Below are 15,301 nucleotides of genomic sequence, written 5' to 3'. Positions count from 1 at the left end.
AAACCTTGGATTGGTAAACGCTGCCACCACCCAAGTGCAAAACCCCTCTGAGAATGGAATGGAACGCTTGGGAATTCCTTCCTGTGGGGTACCCTTTTCACCCCACTCTCTGAGGAAGAGCTGAGAAAGAAAAACAAAGGAAATCAGCTGTTGCCACCAGCTAATTAAACAATATGTGCACAAACCTTTTAGGACACAAACATCTAATCCTGTTCTTAAAAAAGGTAAATTTTATTAAAAACAAAAAAAGAAAATACATCTGGAAACTCAGGCAATTGCTAGCTTTAAGGAAAAAAAACACGTACAAGGATTAAGCATCAAGATTAACATTTTTGAGGTTCAGCTTAAAGGTTACAAACAAAACAAAAACATTTGGGGTTAGGAGAGAGGAGTCCACAAACCATAAAGAAATAAAAGGGATAAACCTAATTGCATCTTTCCTATCTACTTACATATCTGGGGTTTTAAATGAGTAGCTTCTCGGTATGATCCTGATGATTTTTTCATACCTGGCCCCAAGCTTCTTACAGCATAGTTCTGCCCTGTCTCCTCACTCCAGGAGAACAACCACAAACAGCCACAGGGGAAGTCTTGTTTCAATTTTAAAAAGTTCTAGCCTTCCCATTGGTTCTCCTGGCCAGGTGCCCACTCACTTCTTTTAATCCTTTACAGGTAAGGCAAGTAAATAAACAACAGCTACTAAAAGAAATTTTATAGCTAACTGGCTGGCTGGGTCCTTAAAAGGAAGCTACTCCCCCTTTCATTTGTCACAGTCCCCAAGTGTGCTCCTCAGCCCTCTAGCTTGGTGTCAGTTGTGAGAACCAGAAGATCTGGAAAACATACAGGCATACCTGTGCAGATATTGCCTTAGGCTGACCACCATTTTAATGAGCTGAGCACCTGCATCGGGACCTTTACCTGATCCTTCACGTGTTCCAGGAAGTGGGCCCACACCTTTAAGATGAAGTCTTGAAGGCGACTGGGGCGTTACTGTACCCGTGAAGAGATCCCTATGCATGACACTAGATGGACTAGCAGCTGAAGGTCCAATGCTGTGGCAGGCCTCTTGCAGCTACAGAACAACATGAGATGGTCCTGAATCTTCCAGACCTTTTTAGAGATGGGTAGCTCTTTGCTATTGAGGTGTCTATGTCCACTCCTAGGTAAATTATTAAGGTGGACTGAGTCAGGGAACTTTTCTTGACATTGATAACAAAGCTGTGCATTGAGATTCAGCATCAAGGACATGGCTGTGTGTGCTGTTGCTGGAGATGGACCTCTGATGAAGATATTTTCCAAGAAAGCATAATACAGGCGGATACACTGCAATGTGAATCTGGCTATGGTGACCACCATCGTCTTTGTGAAGACCATGGGGGCTGAGAAGAGGCCCAAACAAAGCATCCAGTACCAACAATAATTTCTGCCGTAAGCAAACCTTAGAAATCTGCAGTGGCATATTCAGACAGCAATATGGAGATATGCATCCACTAAAGTCAGAAAAATCCATCTGGGACAGGGACAACACCATAGAGGCCTAGGTCTCCATCCAAAACCTCATTTTCTTCACCCACTCGTTGAGCCTTTTGAGATATACGATACCTTGGAATACCCCTGTGTGCTTCTGTACAATGAAGAAGATGGAGTAGAACCCTGAGAATATTTCTTCTGAGGGAATGCTATTACTCCCACATCTAAAAGATGAGCTATCTCGGTCTGGATCAGATTGTGCCTTATAGGGTTTTTGGAGATAGGGGACTTGATAAAGAATGGATTGGGGTGAAGCCCATAACTGGGCTATCCCTAATTATCTTCCTGAACCACTTGTCCATGGACAATGCAACCCATTCCTCCAGGAAGTGGAAAATTCGGCCCCCTAGCTTCACCTCTGAGTGAGGCCCATGCGGTCTTTCTCATAAAGAGTCTTTGGGAGGGGTGGGGTTCCCTCTAGTTCCCCTTCCTCCCCTCGAACCTCAGTTCCATTGCTTTTCTTTGGAGAATCTGCTGTATCTCTGTGAGGATGAGGCTGAAAAGAGCACCTCTGTCTGAAGTCTGGTCTGTCCTCTCTCCTAAAGGCATTCAGTGGCATCAAGAGAGACTGACTGGATATTGCCTCACTGTCCGCCACTTCTTTGTCTAGCTTCTCCCCGAAAAGGGGAGCACAGAACCTGCTTTGAGTGGGTATCCACCTTGCAGGATTGGAACCATAGGTGGCTCCTGGTTACTGAGCTGGAAGCCCTGGCTCTAGTTGAGAATGTTATTGCATCCATATTGTTATTGAGCTTCAAATGCTGTGGCTAGGAAAACTTTATTTAAAATAGAGTCGAAGTCAGGGTGATCTCTACCCTTAGGGCCCTGAGATCTTCTAGCCAGTAGAGAGATGCCCTTGCAAAGCAGGTAGCTGCTAGAGATGGCCTGAGGGTGGTTGAGTAGGCCTCAAAGTCTTTTTTGAGAGTGGTCACCATCTTTCTATCCATGAGGTCCTTCGGGTAGAACTTCCCTTCTGAATGGATAATCATATCTCTTGCTAGGGGCACTACAGTGGCATCAACCTTCAGTACCTCCTGCAGTAGGGTCCCATGCTCCTGAATCTTACAGAACTTAAGGTCTTTTTGTTTTGTTAATGTGCTTGCCCTTATCGAGCTTGTCCCACTCATCCCCAATCAATTCCTTTTGTGCTTTTTCTTTCTCTTTCCTTTCTTTGATTTCTTAACTTTTTTGCATGCTTTGTAAGCGTATGAGTTGTGTTGTTGCTTTCTTGAGGCCTTTTGCAGCTAATCTTCTTTAAGGCTTGAAGCCTTCTCGAGGGATCTCTCTGAGTCCTCTCCTGCTGGGTCCCATTCCCCCAGGGAGTGGAGAGGGGATATGATGTCACTGCCCTCCTGGTTGAATTGTGAAGGAGGGGACAGTTTATGAGCCCTGCTTCTTTTTCCCTGCTTCATCTTTAGAGGCCCCCTCTGCTCCCCTCAGAGACTCCTGTTGCATTTTCCCCATGTTGGGAGTCACAGTCACTCTGGTGGGTAGCGGACCGTAAATGTCTGTCCAATTCATAGCCCTGGGACCTAACGGAGTTAGGGACAGAAGGCTTGGCACAACTCACTATCTGCCAAGCCCAGGAAGTCTGTCTCACAGATGGAACACCATTTAAATTTTGTTCTGTGCTTTTAAAATTGTTCTGCCACGCCTGAGGCCTGGTATACACTGGGGGAGGGGCGAGCTAAGTCAGTCTAAGTTACTCAACTTCAGCTACGAAAATAGCGTTGCTGAAGTTGATGCACTTACAGCTACTTACCGCGGTGTCTTCATTGTGGTAGGTCGACTGCTGCCGCTCCCCCGTCAACTTTACCTATGCTTCTCGCTCTGGTGGAGTATCGGAGTCGATGGGAGAGCGCTTGGCGGTTGATTTAGCCTGTCTTCACTAGATGCGATAAATAGACCCCCGGTGGATCCATCGCTATGCTGTAAGTGTAGACATGCCCTGGGAGGTGCAGAGGAGCCAGCATGGAGACAATGGAATGGAGGCTCGAGGTGGGTTAAGTAAACCGACCCAGGGAGGAGGAAAGGATTAGAGAGGGAGAACGATCCTCACCACGGCCCCCAAAATAGCCAAGAACTCATGGAAATGGAGAAATTGGGCAACAGCAACAGAACTACTATACACACACTGCCCTGTAGGCAGAGAATTTGTCAGCAAGCAGGAGCAGAGGGGGCATGGCTAGAGTATGTAGCACTGAGACTTTGATCTGCCTCTGTGAACTGCAGAGAGCGGGGAGCAGCTCAGATGTCCACAACTGTTGGAGACACTGGGCTGCAGAATTAAGGAAAGATGTGCACAGGTGATGTAACCCATGTTTTTAATCACATCTGAAGGACATTCAAGGACCTGTAAAGGGTGTTCTAACTACAGTGATAACTTACTGCACATACGGTATCACTGTGCCACATTATTAGATTAAGAAATCTACCACACCCCCCCACAAAAGAAGGAATTTTGTTAGCACAGTAGAATGCTGTCAAATACTACATTTTCTCCACTGTGAAAACAAGTAGGATTGAAGAAGTTAGAGATGGAATGCTATAAATCAAGGTAACCAGAAGCTGGGAAAAACCTTAAAAGTTAAAATTCTCCGGAGGGCCACTGCATGGAACCTTTTCAGTGACATCAAGCAACAAAAACAAATAAAAATAAGATCCGTTAACTCAACATGCAAAGTTAATACATCACATGTCCTACCAGAGTCAAAAGAAGTTCAGCCAAAGCATTTAGGCTTTATTTCCTTTTTTAGAAAAATATTACTACTAAAACAATACTTCAAAGTATTTTACAATGTAAAAAAAATCTACTGGAGATTATTAATTTAGTACATTAATCACATACACACTATTTTTATAAGGTGGTTTGTAAACTTTTGTTACACAGTGTCTGCTTTGAGTGTATATAAAAAGGATACACTTTTGAAATACAACTGCATATGTACTGAATAGATCACTAAGAAGCTAGCATCACTAGTTTGTTTATTCTAACAAGAATTCGAGTGCAATATAAAGAAAGTCAATTATTTAGACAGCTTATAAAACTTTACTGCTGCTACTTAGATTTACACCAGTAAAAATGTCTGCCAAAGTCTTTCCAATTATGCTAAGTGTGTCAGCTAAGAGCAATAACAAAAAAAAAAAAAGAACCTTTTTTGAAGGGGAAAAAACCATAATGGATCACAATAAAGCCTCTCTTCCCCTGCCCAAAGCACCTCTCAAATTACACTGGGAATGACAAAATTGTATTCTATTCATTCTAATGCTGGCGTCATTCTGTATGAAGGAACCAGTTCAGGACAAACTGCTTGGACGAGCAAGTAATTATCGAAACCGTAGCCCAAAGAGTTCAGGATCAATTTATTTTACCTTTTAAAAAACAAACATTCACTTGACTCTCAACTCCCTGATTTACAAAAGACCTCATCCTTAGCTGAAACTCATCCAAGAGTTTCAAGAGATGTGGCAATCTGTTAGGCCACTTACTCTCTAACTTTCTATTCCCCCAGGGGACCACAGGTAATACAACTGATGCAGAAAAGCAGTGGAAAGTCAGGAAAAGAGAAGGATTTGACTGGTTTAGGACAACAGAGGGCAGTAATGGGACAGAACTAGTAGAGGAAGGGAATGGTAGACCAACAAAACAGAAAAGGGAGACCATGAGAACTTTATCAGTGCAGAATGCAACTGACTGCTTGCTTATGGTTAGGTTGTGTAACATTTGCTCACATTAGTGAGCACTTACATAACTAATCTCACAAGGGACCTGCCAACGTGAGCACCAATCTAGCTGTGAGTGAGTGGCCAGCTGCATTCTACATTGCTGAGGTTCTCAAGGTCTTTTCTTTTTGATGTCTCCTTTCTTGTCCTCAATGGGATTACTGGTGTAAACACTCATAAGTGTATGCAAGGGTTGCAAAATCTAGTCCTTCAGTAGCATTTATTAGGTGGAATCTTTCAATTCATTTCTTGAAATAATTCAATTCAAGAAAAATCTTAACTTGTCTTGTATTCTATTGAGACATTTGAGATCCGTTCATATACTCAAGCTAGCCAAAATGAGATTTCAGCTTATGTGGGTTGAAGGGAGAGTTTTCTCAGTGAGTCTCTGTTGACTTTGAAACCTACTCTCTCCATTGATCTGAGAAGTCCTGAAATTTGAGAATTCAGACTATGTGTACACACACATGATGTATAGACTATGTGTACACACACATTTACATGAAGTGATGGTTTATGGGGCTTCAAGGATTTTTTTAGGGAGGAAGTACTTTGAGCCCTATAGTTAACACTGAGGCAATTTAGGATGTTAATTTATTATTTTATTTTTTATTTATATCTATACACATGAAACTACAGATTCTAAAAATATTTTATAAAGCAAGCCATAAAGCTTTAATAACAGACATTTGAGTTCTGCTCAATACCAACCTACTATCATCTGAAGAGAAAAGCTTTGGTATTCAACTTGAGCAAAGAAATATTAAACAAATAATATAACTATGTAGTTTCTAGATTCACTTATCTAAACAATTTTTTAAATTTAAAAACATATAGTTGAACCATCAAGAATTCATTGAATGGGCTTTCTACAACTGCTGTTTGAAGTTCCTCTTCTCCAATTTGGCTTGCCCCACCCCCCAATTAAAATGACTCTCTAATGACTTATTCCTGGCCAAAGTTCAGAACCAGTGCGTGCTCTCCATCTTTCTTGACTACTGGCTGCCTTTGATGCTGTTAGTTCTCTTCCTGATATATTGTTCTGATCTTGTTCTCTCAGGATTCTCCTAGTTCTCCAATTGCTCCTTCAGTGTGTCATTCAGATGATCCTCCCACAGAGCTCTGTCCTCGGTCCCCTTATTTTCTCCCTCTATACCTTTATCTCCGTGTATGCTCATCTGCAAACACTAGTTTAACTAAACTATCATACTATACGGATGACTCTCAGACCCGCCTCTTTGCTCCAGACCTATCTGACCATCCAAACTAAAATCTTGGCCTTGGTCTCTGGCATCAAATTGTGGATGTCCACTATCAGCTTAATGTCAGTGTGGCTAAAACTGAGCTCAATTTCTCCGCTCCCTTCCTTCTCAGTCACCAAGACGAAACCAACATCCTCTCCTTCACTCAGTCCCATAACCTGGGGGACACCTTCAAATTAGCCCTCTTTCTAAATCCTCTTATCCAGGCTGTATCTAAATCTTGCAGACTCTTACTGAATAACATCTCTAAGGTATGGCTTTTCAATTCCATCCACACAGTGAAAACTCCAGGCTAGGCGTTCATCTTATGTCTTGGATTATTATAACATCCTATTCTCTGGCCTTCACAAATGCAATCCTGTCCCTCTTCTAGCCAATCAAAACACTGCTGCAAAAGACAGTTTTCTTAGCTTGTCACTTTGACCTTGTCAAAGTGCCACTGAGTTGTAAGTTTGTCTACTGCACTGCTCCAGGTCAGATATAGCATCTAAGATTTTATATAAATAATAAGTGTTTCTTTACTGTAATGGTTAATGTAACTTTAATGGCTACTGTAGGTAGCAAATGATATAGACAGAAGCCTGTTAAAATACTTATGTTTGCAAATATTCTCCTTTACATATTTGAAAAAAAATACTAAAAGATAATCTTCCAAGTGCCAGTGAGAAATCATGAGGAAGAGAAAGGTATTTTGTACTCTCCGCACAAAAGTTTGACAGCAGATTCAAGATACAGCTTTATTAATTGCCAGTTTTCTAAACTTGCGCGGAAGCACAATTATGAAGAAAAATTATAAATATGGATACAATAAATAAGTACAAGAGATTCTCTAGAACAAGGAAGCTTATCCTCAGGAGGTCAGAGCCTCAGTTGGTCTATGGATCTATGCCAGTTTACCCCAGCTGAGGACTGGCCCCCATTATAGACTAGCTTTTGTGGATCAGACCCAAGTATGGAACTACTCCTAGAACACATGCCTGAGAGAACTGGGGAAAAGGGAAATCTGAAAAACACCGTAACCGAATATAAATAAAGACATTATATTTCCTGAACCACAGCATGTGACATACAAACTAGGCTCATAATTTCTTTCCCTGCCACACCAGCTGTCAGCTTTGTTTAACTATAAATTTAAACCACAAGGAAATGATTTAGAATTGAGTTAAGAAACCAATTCAAGCAAGCTTTCATATAAAAGCAAAATGAAGACCAAGGAAGGGACTGCACATTGCTGGCACACAGGATAAAGAGGCATATGACAGGCTGCGAAGGTCTAAAACATAATGTGTAAAGATCAGTATTGAAGACCTGGCAGGAAGCATGAAGTTATGGGAATCGTTAGTTTGGTTAGGTTTCCTTCTACAGTTAAGCTTATTTTGTCTATAAAGTGCAAGATACACACCAGTGCAGTACAGAAATTGGAAACAAACTGACAAGTGGTTGGGTGTGTCTCTCCAGAGTTGTCTTCATTAGAACAACACTAAATTATAAACTCCTGTTGACAGCAACAACAAGAGGAATGTGTAGATAAATGGTGCACAGAGCCAGGGATGAAGCAGTGAGAAGCTTTGACAACGCAAACAAATGAAGAACTAGATGCAGATTGTGGTATCAGAGATATAGATGCAAAAGAAAAGCTCTAAAAGAGAGACATTTTAGAAATAGACATTTAGAAAGCACATAAGGTTACACTATACAGAACAATCCTGCCCTGGGGAAGTGACTTAAAACGCCTACTCTATATGTCTCTATGATTGCCCATAAGACTTCAGTTCACTTGAATGACTCACATATTAAACTCCCAAGCAGAGATAGTTCGACAAATACAAGACTTCACAATAAAGAGACCTGACTTCAGCTCTGGTTGTACTTTGATCAAAAAGTCAAAGTTAAAATGATACATATGGACTTAACTTTAAATCAACATTTAAAAAAAAATTCCAAAAGCATAGCACCATGCATTTCCAACTCATCTGTAGAATAAATAACTGGTTATAGAAATGGAAGACAGAATTTACCCTGAACTTCTGAAAAAGCTTCATTTGCAAAACCTTTATCTTTGATTTAAAAAATGGAAGTTCCATCAAAATATATTAACAATCCATTTTAGAGGTAAAATACAGTAAATATCAACTCCTGCGGATGAAGAGTAATAATAAATGGGGGTGCTGAGGACACTTTTGTTTATCTTTTTACAACAACAGAAATGACAGAATTTTGTGATATTTGGCAAAGGGGATAATAAAACAAAATGGATCCAGACTTCTCTAGACTCAAGTTACAGGACAGCACACACCACCTTTAACACTAAGTACACTGTATTATAATATGTGCCTGTTTTATATAAACTATTACAAACTCAAGATGGAGCCTTTTTCATGCAGATTTTTGCAGTTTTTCAACGTGACAACTCTTCATATAACTTGATCTGACAAAGAAAAGACAACACGAGCTCATGCACAGAAATGAACACTAAGGTAAGGTGGTTTATTGTGCTTGCAGACACAAATACTCTTGGTCGATACAAAAGGATAAAATACTTTCCCCATGAATTGAACAACATTCAGCTCCAAATAAGGGGAATAAACAGTCTGACTGAGTCTCTAGAACAATTAGCTATTCACGATAGCGCTCTCTCTACTTTCATTATTTGTTTATTTATATGATCGTAGCACCTAGAGGATCCAGCTGAGAGCAAGTCTCCATTGTGCCACTAGGTACTGTAGAAACACACAGCAGGAGACAGCTCCTGCCTTGAAAAGCCAAATTTAATTAGACAAGATAGACAAAGTATTTTTATCCCCATTTTACAGATACTGAGTGGAAGCACCGAGAGAGTAGGTGATTTACCCAAGGTCACACCAAAAGTATGTGGCAGAACCCGAACCTGAATTCAGTTTTCCTCAGTCATAGTCCTATGCACTAACTACAAGACCATCCTCCTCCTCTCTCTGAGGACAAAAGTATTGATGCCATGGGTCTGCAACTGAACAATCTCCATGTCACAGATTTGAAGACTCAATGACACAAAGCAGGGGTTTTTAGTGAACATTTCACAATGCAGCTTAGTGTAGCTCCTGGTGGTAGCGCTAATAGACAGGGCCCCCGTGGGGGCTGGGGCAGTTTTTACACCATTTGTTTTAGATCTATTCTGCACAGAGTCAGATAACCTGATACTTAAAAAGCTCTCGCTGTTGCTACTGCTATTTACTAGCAACAGTGAGAAATTTCCCCCAAAAATCTCTCCATTATATAAAGCCCCACCTTAGCAAATCACTTAAATACATTATTAATTTAATTTAAAGTATATGCCTAAGTGCTTTGCTGAACAGAGATGGGTATAAATGTGCATAAAGTTAAGCATGTGCTGAAGTGCTTGCTAAATCGAGGCATAAGAGTCTATTAATTCAGAGTTTACAGGAAAGCCTTCTCTTAGTGGACCAAAGACTGCATTAACTTAAAGCTAAAAAGAGCCCAGTTTTATAGAGATTTATTTTCTACATTTCAGGTGCACTCCTGTGGAGTAGCTAAAGAAGAAAATCGAGAATTGACGAAACTATCCTAACTACACTGCCTAACACTCTGGCAGAGGAAGTGGATCCAACAAACAAAAACAAACAAAAGAGAAAAGAATTTTAAACAGACAACTGTATAGCAAATGATATGAAGTACAAATACAGACTGTGAATGCCTGAGAGCAACACTAAGCTGAACTGAACGCAGAAATAATAGTCAGCAACAAAGGTAGTTCTTTCACCTTCTACATCTTGCATACAGATTCAAATGTGTTTGCCACATCCTCCTTCCATTGTGACAATATGAATCAGACCTGCCATGTGGAAAGGTTACTGGATATAGCAATAGAAGTCACTAAAATGAACACATTAAAAATGTTAAACCCTTAAAAAGCTTTTGATTTATTCGAAGAAAGCACATAACAGTGAACAGGGCTTATATCTGCTATACAGCTTAATGCAATATAGATTCCATTATCAGAGAATAACTAATGTATCAAGAGTACAAAGTGTTCCCACCTAGTATGGGCTTTCAAACTATCACGTGGGAACGAACAGATCCTGTCCAGATGTACATCAGCAAAACTAGTGATAAAGAAAATCCATCTCTTACAATATCAGTGCACTTTAAATGGATTACCACCATTGCATTGAACATTTTTAAATGCATACAGTCTACTTGGAAAATCTCATTTTCTATGATGACTACAACTCTACATTTTCATTAATAATTCACCATTTTCTTAATTATTGCTATTCATTTGACAACCACAATACATCAGGTCAGAGGTCCCACTCAAACATTGAGCAGAACGTTGTTCTTGCAAACAAAATTTAAATTCAAATACCCACAAATCACTGCCCAAGGGTGAGCACAACTCCTCAAAGGGTGCAGACACATACCACTGACATTTATCCGTACACTTGAGATCTGTTAGCCATGGTGTTATGTGGTGACAAAATAGGTTAGATAGTAAGTCATTCAGTTTCCCAACGTAGTCATAGTAAAAATAAACTGCATCTAAGATTGCTAGGGATTCCAAGATGTGAAAAGTTAGAAAAGCAGGGCAGTTTGTTTTCAGTCATCACAAGCATATTTGTAAAAATAACTAAATTGTAAGAAATTCAGTGTTACCTTTGATATCTACAGTGAGGATTAAAAAAAAAAAAATCTTCCCTTACACAAGATGTTTATATTTTAGAACTCAGCAGGAACCAGAGAAATAGGCAGCAGTAACTGAAATGTTTTCACAAAATAAAAGCCTCACCTCTCTGTACAATGTACATGTGCATGCTAAAAGGACAAGGCATATGAACTTGTTTTAGGAATGTTTAATCTATTGCTGACCTTGACATCCAGAAATACAAATTCTTACTTACCAAGCTTGCACTGCATAGCCCACCCTTCTTTTGTAGGTTATACATTGTATAACCTACAAAACAGAAAACTTATGGATTGAAAACAGACCAAATGAGCATGTTTATCGTAATGCCATCTTATGAAAACGCTGAATAGAAAAGGACAAAATGGTTCTAAAGAGAAAATGTCTAATATTGATTAGAATATGTTTGGAATGAAGTAAAAATATAGCTGTGTCTGTTTAACAACTTACCATTACATAGCACCTTATTTTACAAAAACATCTTTACATTTGCTTAACCAGAATCATCAATTTATATCCGCATAACTCTGGGAATGATAAAAAGAATCTTTACTTTTAATTTTGAGATTATTAATAAACAAGACTATTGAAAAACTAATTTACGTTTCATTATGTAAGGTCTGCATTTATTTTGCGTTTTACTCAGTTTAAATAGTTAGAAAGAGACTTTCTGGTTCTCCTGCTCTCCAACTGTGCTGTTTTTGTTTGGATTCACAACACAGTGGAGGAGTATTTAAATAGCAATTATACTATTAAAAAGTTACTTGAAACTGTTCCATCAGATTCCATGTTTGACTTTCATATAAAATTTAGTCCGTTTACATGTAAACAATTTTCTATTTCTAAATGTCAGCAGTACAACCTCAACCTGGAATCTAAAACTCAAGCTGAATTCTTTCTGATTCTGATATCTCCACTACTAAAATTTTTTGTAATTTAACTAATCATTCTGCTGAGAGATTTGAGCTATAATAGGATCCAGTCCTCTCCCACATCTGTATTGGTCCTGAACTGCTAATAAGTAGTAAAAATGTATTTTAGGCCCTGGTCCTGCAATAAGAACTGTGCAGGTGGAAATCCACAGAACCTCTTTGGTGTTAATAGGGCTCTGTCCGTTCACGTGACTCTCAGTGCAGGCTAGGGATGTAGTTAGGAATGTGAACAGACCAGAGACAGGGTAAGAAGCTGCCATTTTTACACTATGACTTTTGAAGACGTATTAAACAATATTCTCAACTTCAGTCTGGAACACACTAGCAACATAGTTCGTCACTACAATTTTATCCCTCAATATTAACTTATGGATTGCGGCAGCTATGCAGCTATTGTTTGGCGCCTTGTTGTACAGTCAGAGTTTAAGACCAGAAGGAACCATCCGATCATGTAGTCTATCACAAGCCACCACCACCACCCTCACACTAAACCCAACAACTGACAGGAACTGGTCATGAGAGAGTAATAATAATAATAAAATGGAAAAAAACAAAAAAACAAAAAAAAACCCCAAAAAACCTTACCCACAAATCCTCCTTCTCCAACCAGCTTCAGGGCAATCTTGTCTGCCAAAACTGAAGAGTTCCCATGTGCAATATTAGCAAAGGGTCCAGCATGCACAAATACTGGAGTTCCCTGGAAGATACAAAGAGAGAATTTATATTCCAGGTAATAAAACAGTCGGAGAAGGGAACTGGCTCCACAGGTGTATACTTTTTTGAGGTATATAGTTTTGAGAAAACTGCCTGGGGGCACAGGGACTGGAAGCCATATGATAGTAAGAGATAACACTCACATTGTTAACAGATAATTTTTGGGGGGTTTAGTGAAATCTCAGGGGCATATAGTGCCATTCATGTGAAAGTCTAGATGCTAAGAAGCAACAAACCATCGCCTTTTTTTTTTAGGATCTTCATTCATAACAGAACACTAAATGACAGCGGTTAAAACAGCAGAACTACACACACAACATATTATATTAGCATTACCGTAGTGCCTAGGAGCCCACAGTACTGTACAAAACACAGAATAAAAGATGGTCCCAGACCCAGTCTAAGGCCTGGTCTACGCTAAAAAGTTAGGTCGAAGGAAGCTGCCTTAAGTCGACCTGTTAAAGTAGGTGTCTATACTACCGGGTCCGTTATGCCGACCTAAGTCGCCTCTAATGTCGTCTTCTGTACTCCATCTCTCCGAGAGGCATAGTGCTTAATTTGATTTTCATAGGTCGACTGTGAGGTAGTGCAGATGCAGCATTGTGTAATTTGACTTAATTGGCCTCCAGGTGGTGTCTGTGACCACTCTGGTGATCATTCTCAACTCTGCTGCACTGCAGCCAGGTACACAGGAAACAGCCCTTCCCCTGCTAAAGCCCCGGGAATGTTTGATTTCCCATTTCCTAAGCATTGGGAGCATGCCAGCTTGAGCACAGTTGATCACAGAGACTACATGCTCCAAACACGCTCCAGCCTGTTCTGCACAGGAGGTGGTGGATCTCATCGCTGTGTGGGGAGAAGAGTCTGTGCAGGCAGAGCTCCAATCCAGAAGAAGAAACGCTGACATCTATGCAAAGATTACTCGTGGAATGGGGGAGAAGGGTGACAAGCGGGACGCACATCAGTGCTGTGTGAAAATAAAAACTTCGCCAAGCATAACAGAAGGCAACAGATGCAAACAGTCGTTCTCGTGCGGAACCCCACACATGCCAGTTCTACAACGAGCTGCATGTTATTCTCAGGGGTGACCCTACCAGCACCCCCAGAAGCAACGTGGACATCTCACAGGTGTGTGAATCTAGGGACAACAAGGAGGATTCTATGGTGGATGAAGAAGAGGAGGATAATGGGAGACAGGCGAGCGGTGGATCCATTCTCCCCATGAGCCAGGAAATATTTTTAACCCTGGAGCCCTGTGGGTCGCAGGACATCACTGTGGCCGACTGTGATGCCAGGAAAGGCACCTCTGATGAGTATACAGTTACAATCAAAGTTCAGTTAAACTTTAGTGGGCACACACATTCGGTGGTATTGCATGTTTACTGTTAAGAAGCAGCAAGGTGCTCTGGTTCTCTGCTTAAAAGAGGCCGTTCCAGCTACGCAGAGGGTGGCCCCTGGAAAAGACTGTTTATGTGGACTGCGATAGCCCGGGAATCCTCCAGGGATATCTCTAGGAAACTTTCAATGAGGTACTCTGCAATCCTTCGCAGAAGGTTTCTGGGCAGGGCAGTCTTATTTCTTCCACCATGGTAGGATACTTTCCCACGCAACTCCTGAATTAATTCTGCTGGCATCATTGCGGTACACAGCACAGCAGCATAAGGACCGGGTCTACACCCAGACGCTTGCAGCATCTCCTTCCTTTCCGCCTCTGTTACCCTCAGGAGACTGATATAACATAGGGTCGCCGAGGGGAAATGGGGGAAGTTCTCATTAAAAGTGCTCTTACAAGAGAAAAAAAGGGCACGTAGACCTCCCACATTCCAGATGGCCAAACCATGGGGCCACTAATGTGCTTTAGTGTGCTCAACATTGGTTGGCAAGTAGTATAAAGTGGCTGATAGGGGACTGGGGCCCCACATGAGAGATTCTGCAATTTGGGACTGAAAACATTCCCCTCCCTCCCCCGCAGCCCCGTTTGTAAACAACTTCCCATGGTGCTATGGGGAAGGGCCATTGTTCGACTAGCTACCTCCGCTCCCAACATGAGCCTGCCATAAACTTCATGAAAAGTGCGGTCCTACTCCCAGGGGGTCCTACACCATGGCTGGAGCAGCAAAATGGCACAGTGCATGGTTACGGATTCTGATTATGTTATGGCTTGCATCTAATGTAATAAGAGTTTTGGTTTTTCAAATGAAAATGGCCTTGCTATGGCAACATTTTGTTCATGTACAATAGTTCCTTTATTTTTTCCCCATGACTGACAGCTGGAAATGCGTCCTTTGACATATCTACACCTGAAAACAGACTTTTGCTGATTAGAAGGAGAAAGAGAACATGGGAGGACATGTTCACTGAGACAATGAACGCCTTCGGGGCAGCTGACACAGAACTGAGAACATGGAGGACTTCACTGTCCGAGAAGTTAGACATGGAGAGCAGGAAAGCTTCCAGTGAGT

The 15,301-nt window shown here is 41.0% G+C and overlaps 1 protein-coding gene across 3 annotated transcripts in view; it reads right to left on the bottom strand.

The window, feature by feature from the left end:
* Positions 1 to 15,301, bottom strand: part of MTHFD1L (methylenetetrahydrofolate dehydrogenase (NADP+ dependent) 1 like) — a 248,531-nt gene that overhangs the window by 120,394 nt on the left and 112,836 nt on the right. For all 3 annotated transcript variants that reach the window (XM_084624122.1, XM_084624120.1, XM_084624121.1), the window contains one exon: positions 12,711 to 12,822. In XM_084624122.1, the coding sequence (XP_084480248.1) occupies positions 12,711 to 12,822 (112 nt within the window). The remainder of the gene's footprint in view (positions 1 to 12,710; positions 12,823 to 15,301) is intronic.

Source organism: Lepidochelys olivacea (genome assembly GCF_965140295.1).
Source record: "Lepidochelys olivacea isolate rLepOli2 genome assembly, chromosome: 3".
NCBI lineage: Eukaryota > Metazoa > Chordata > Testudines > Cheloniidae > Lepidochelys > Lepidochelys olivacea.
Note: the sequence above shows the minus strand (reverse complement) of the source record. Positions and strands in the feature narration are given on the sequence as shown.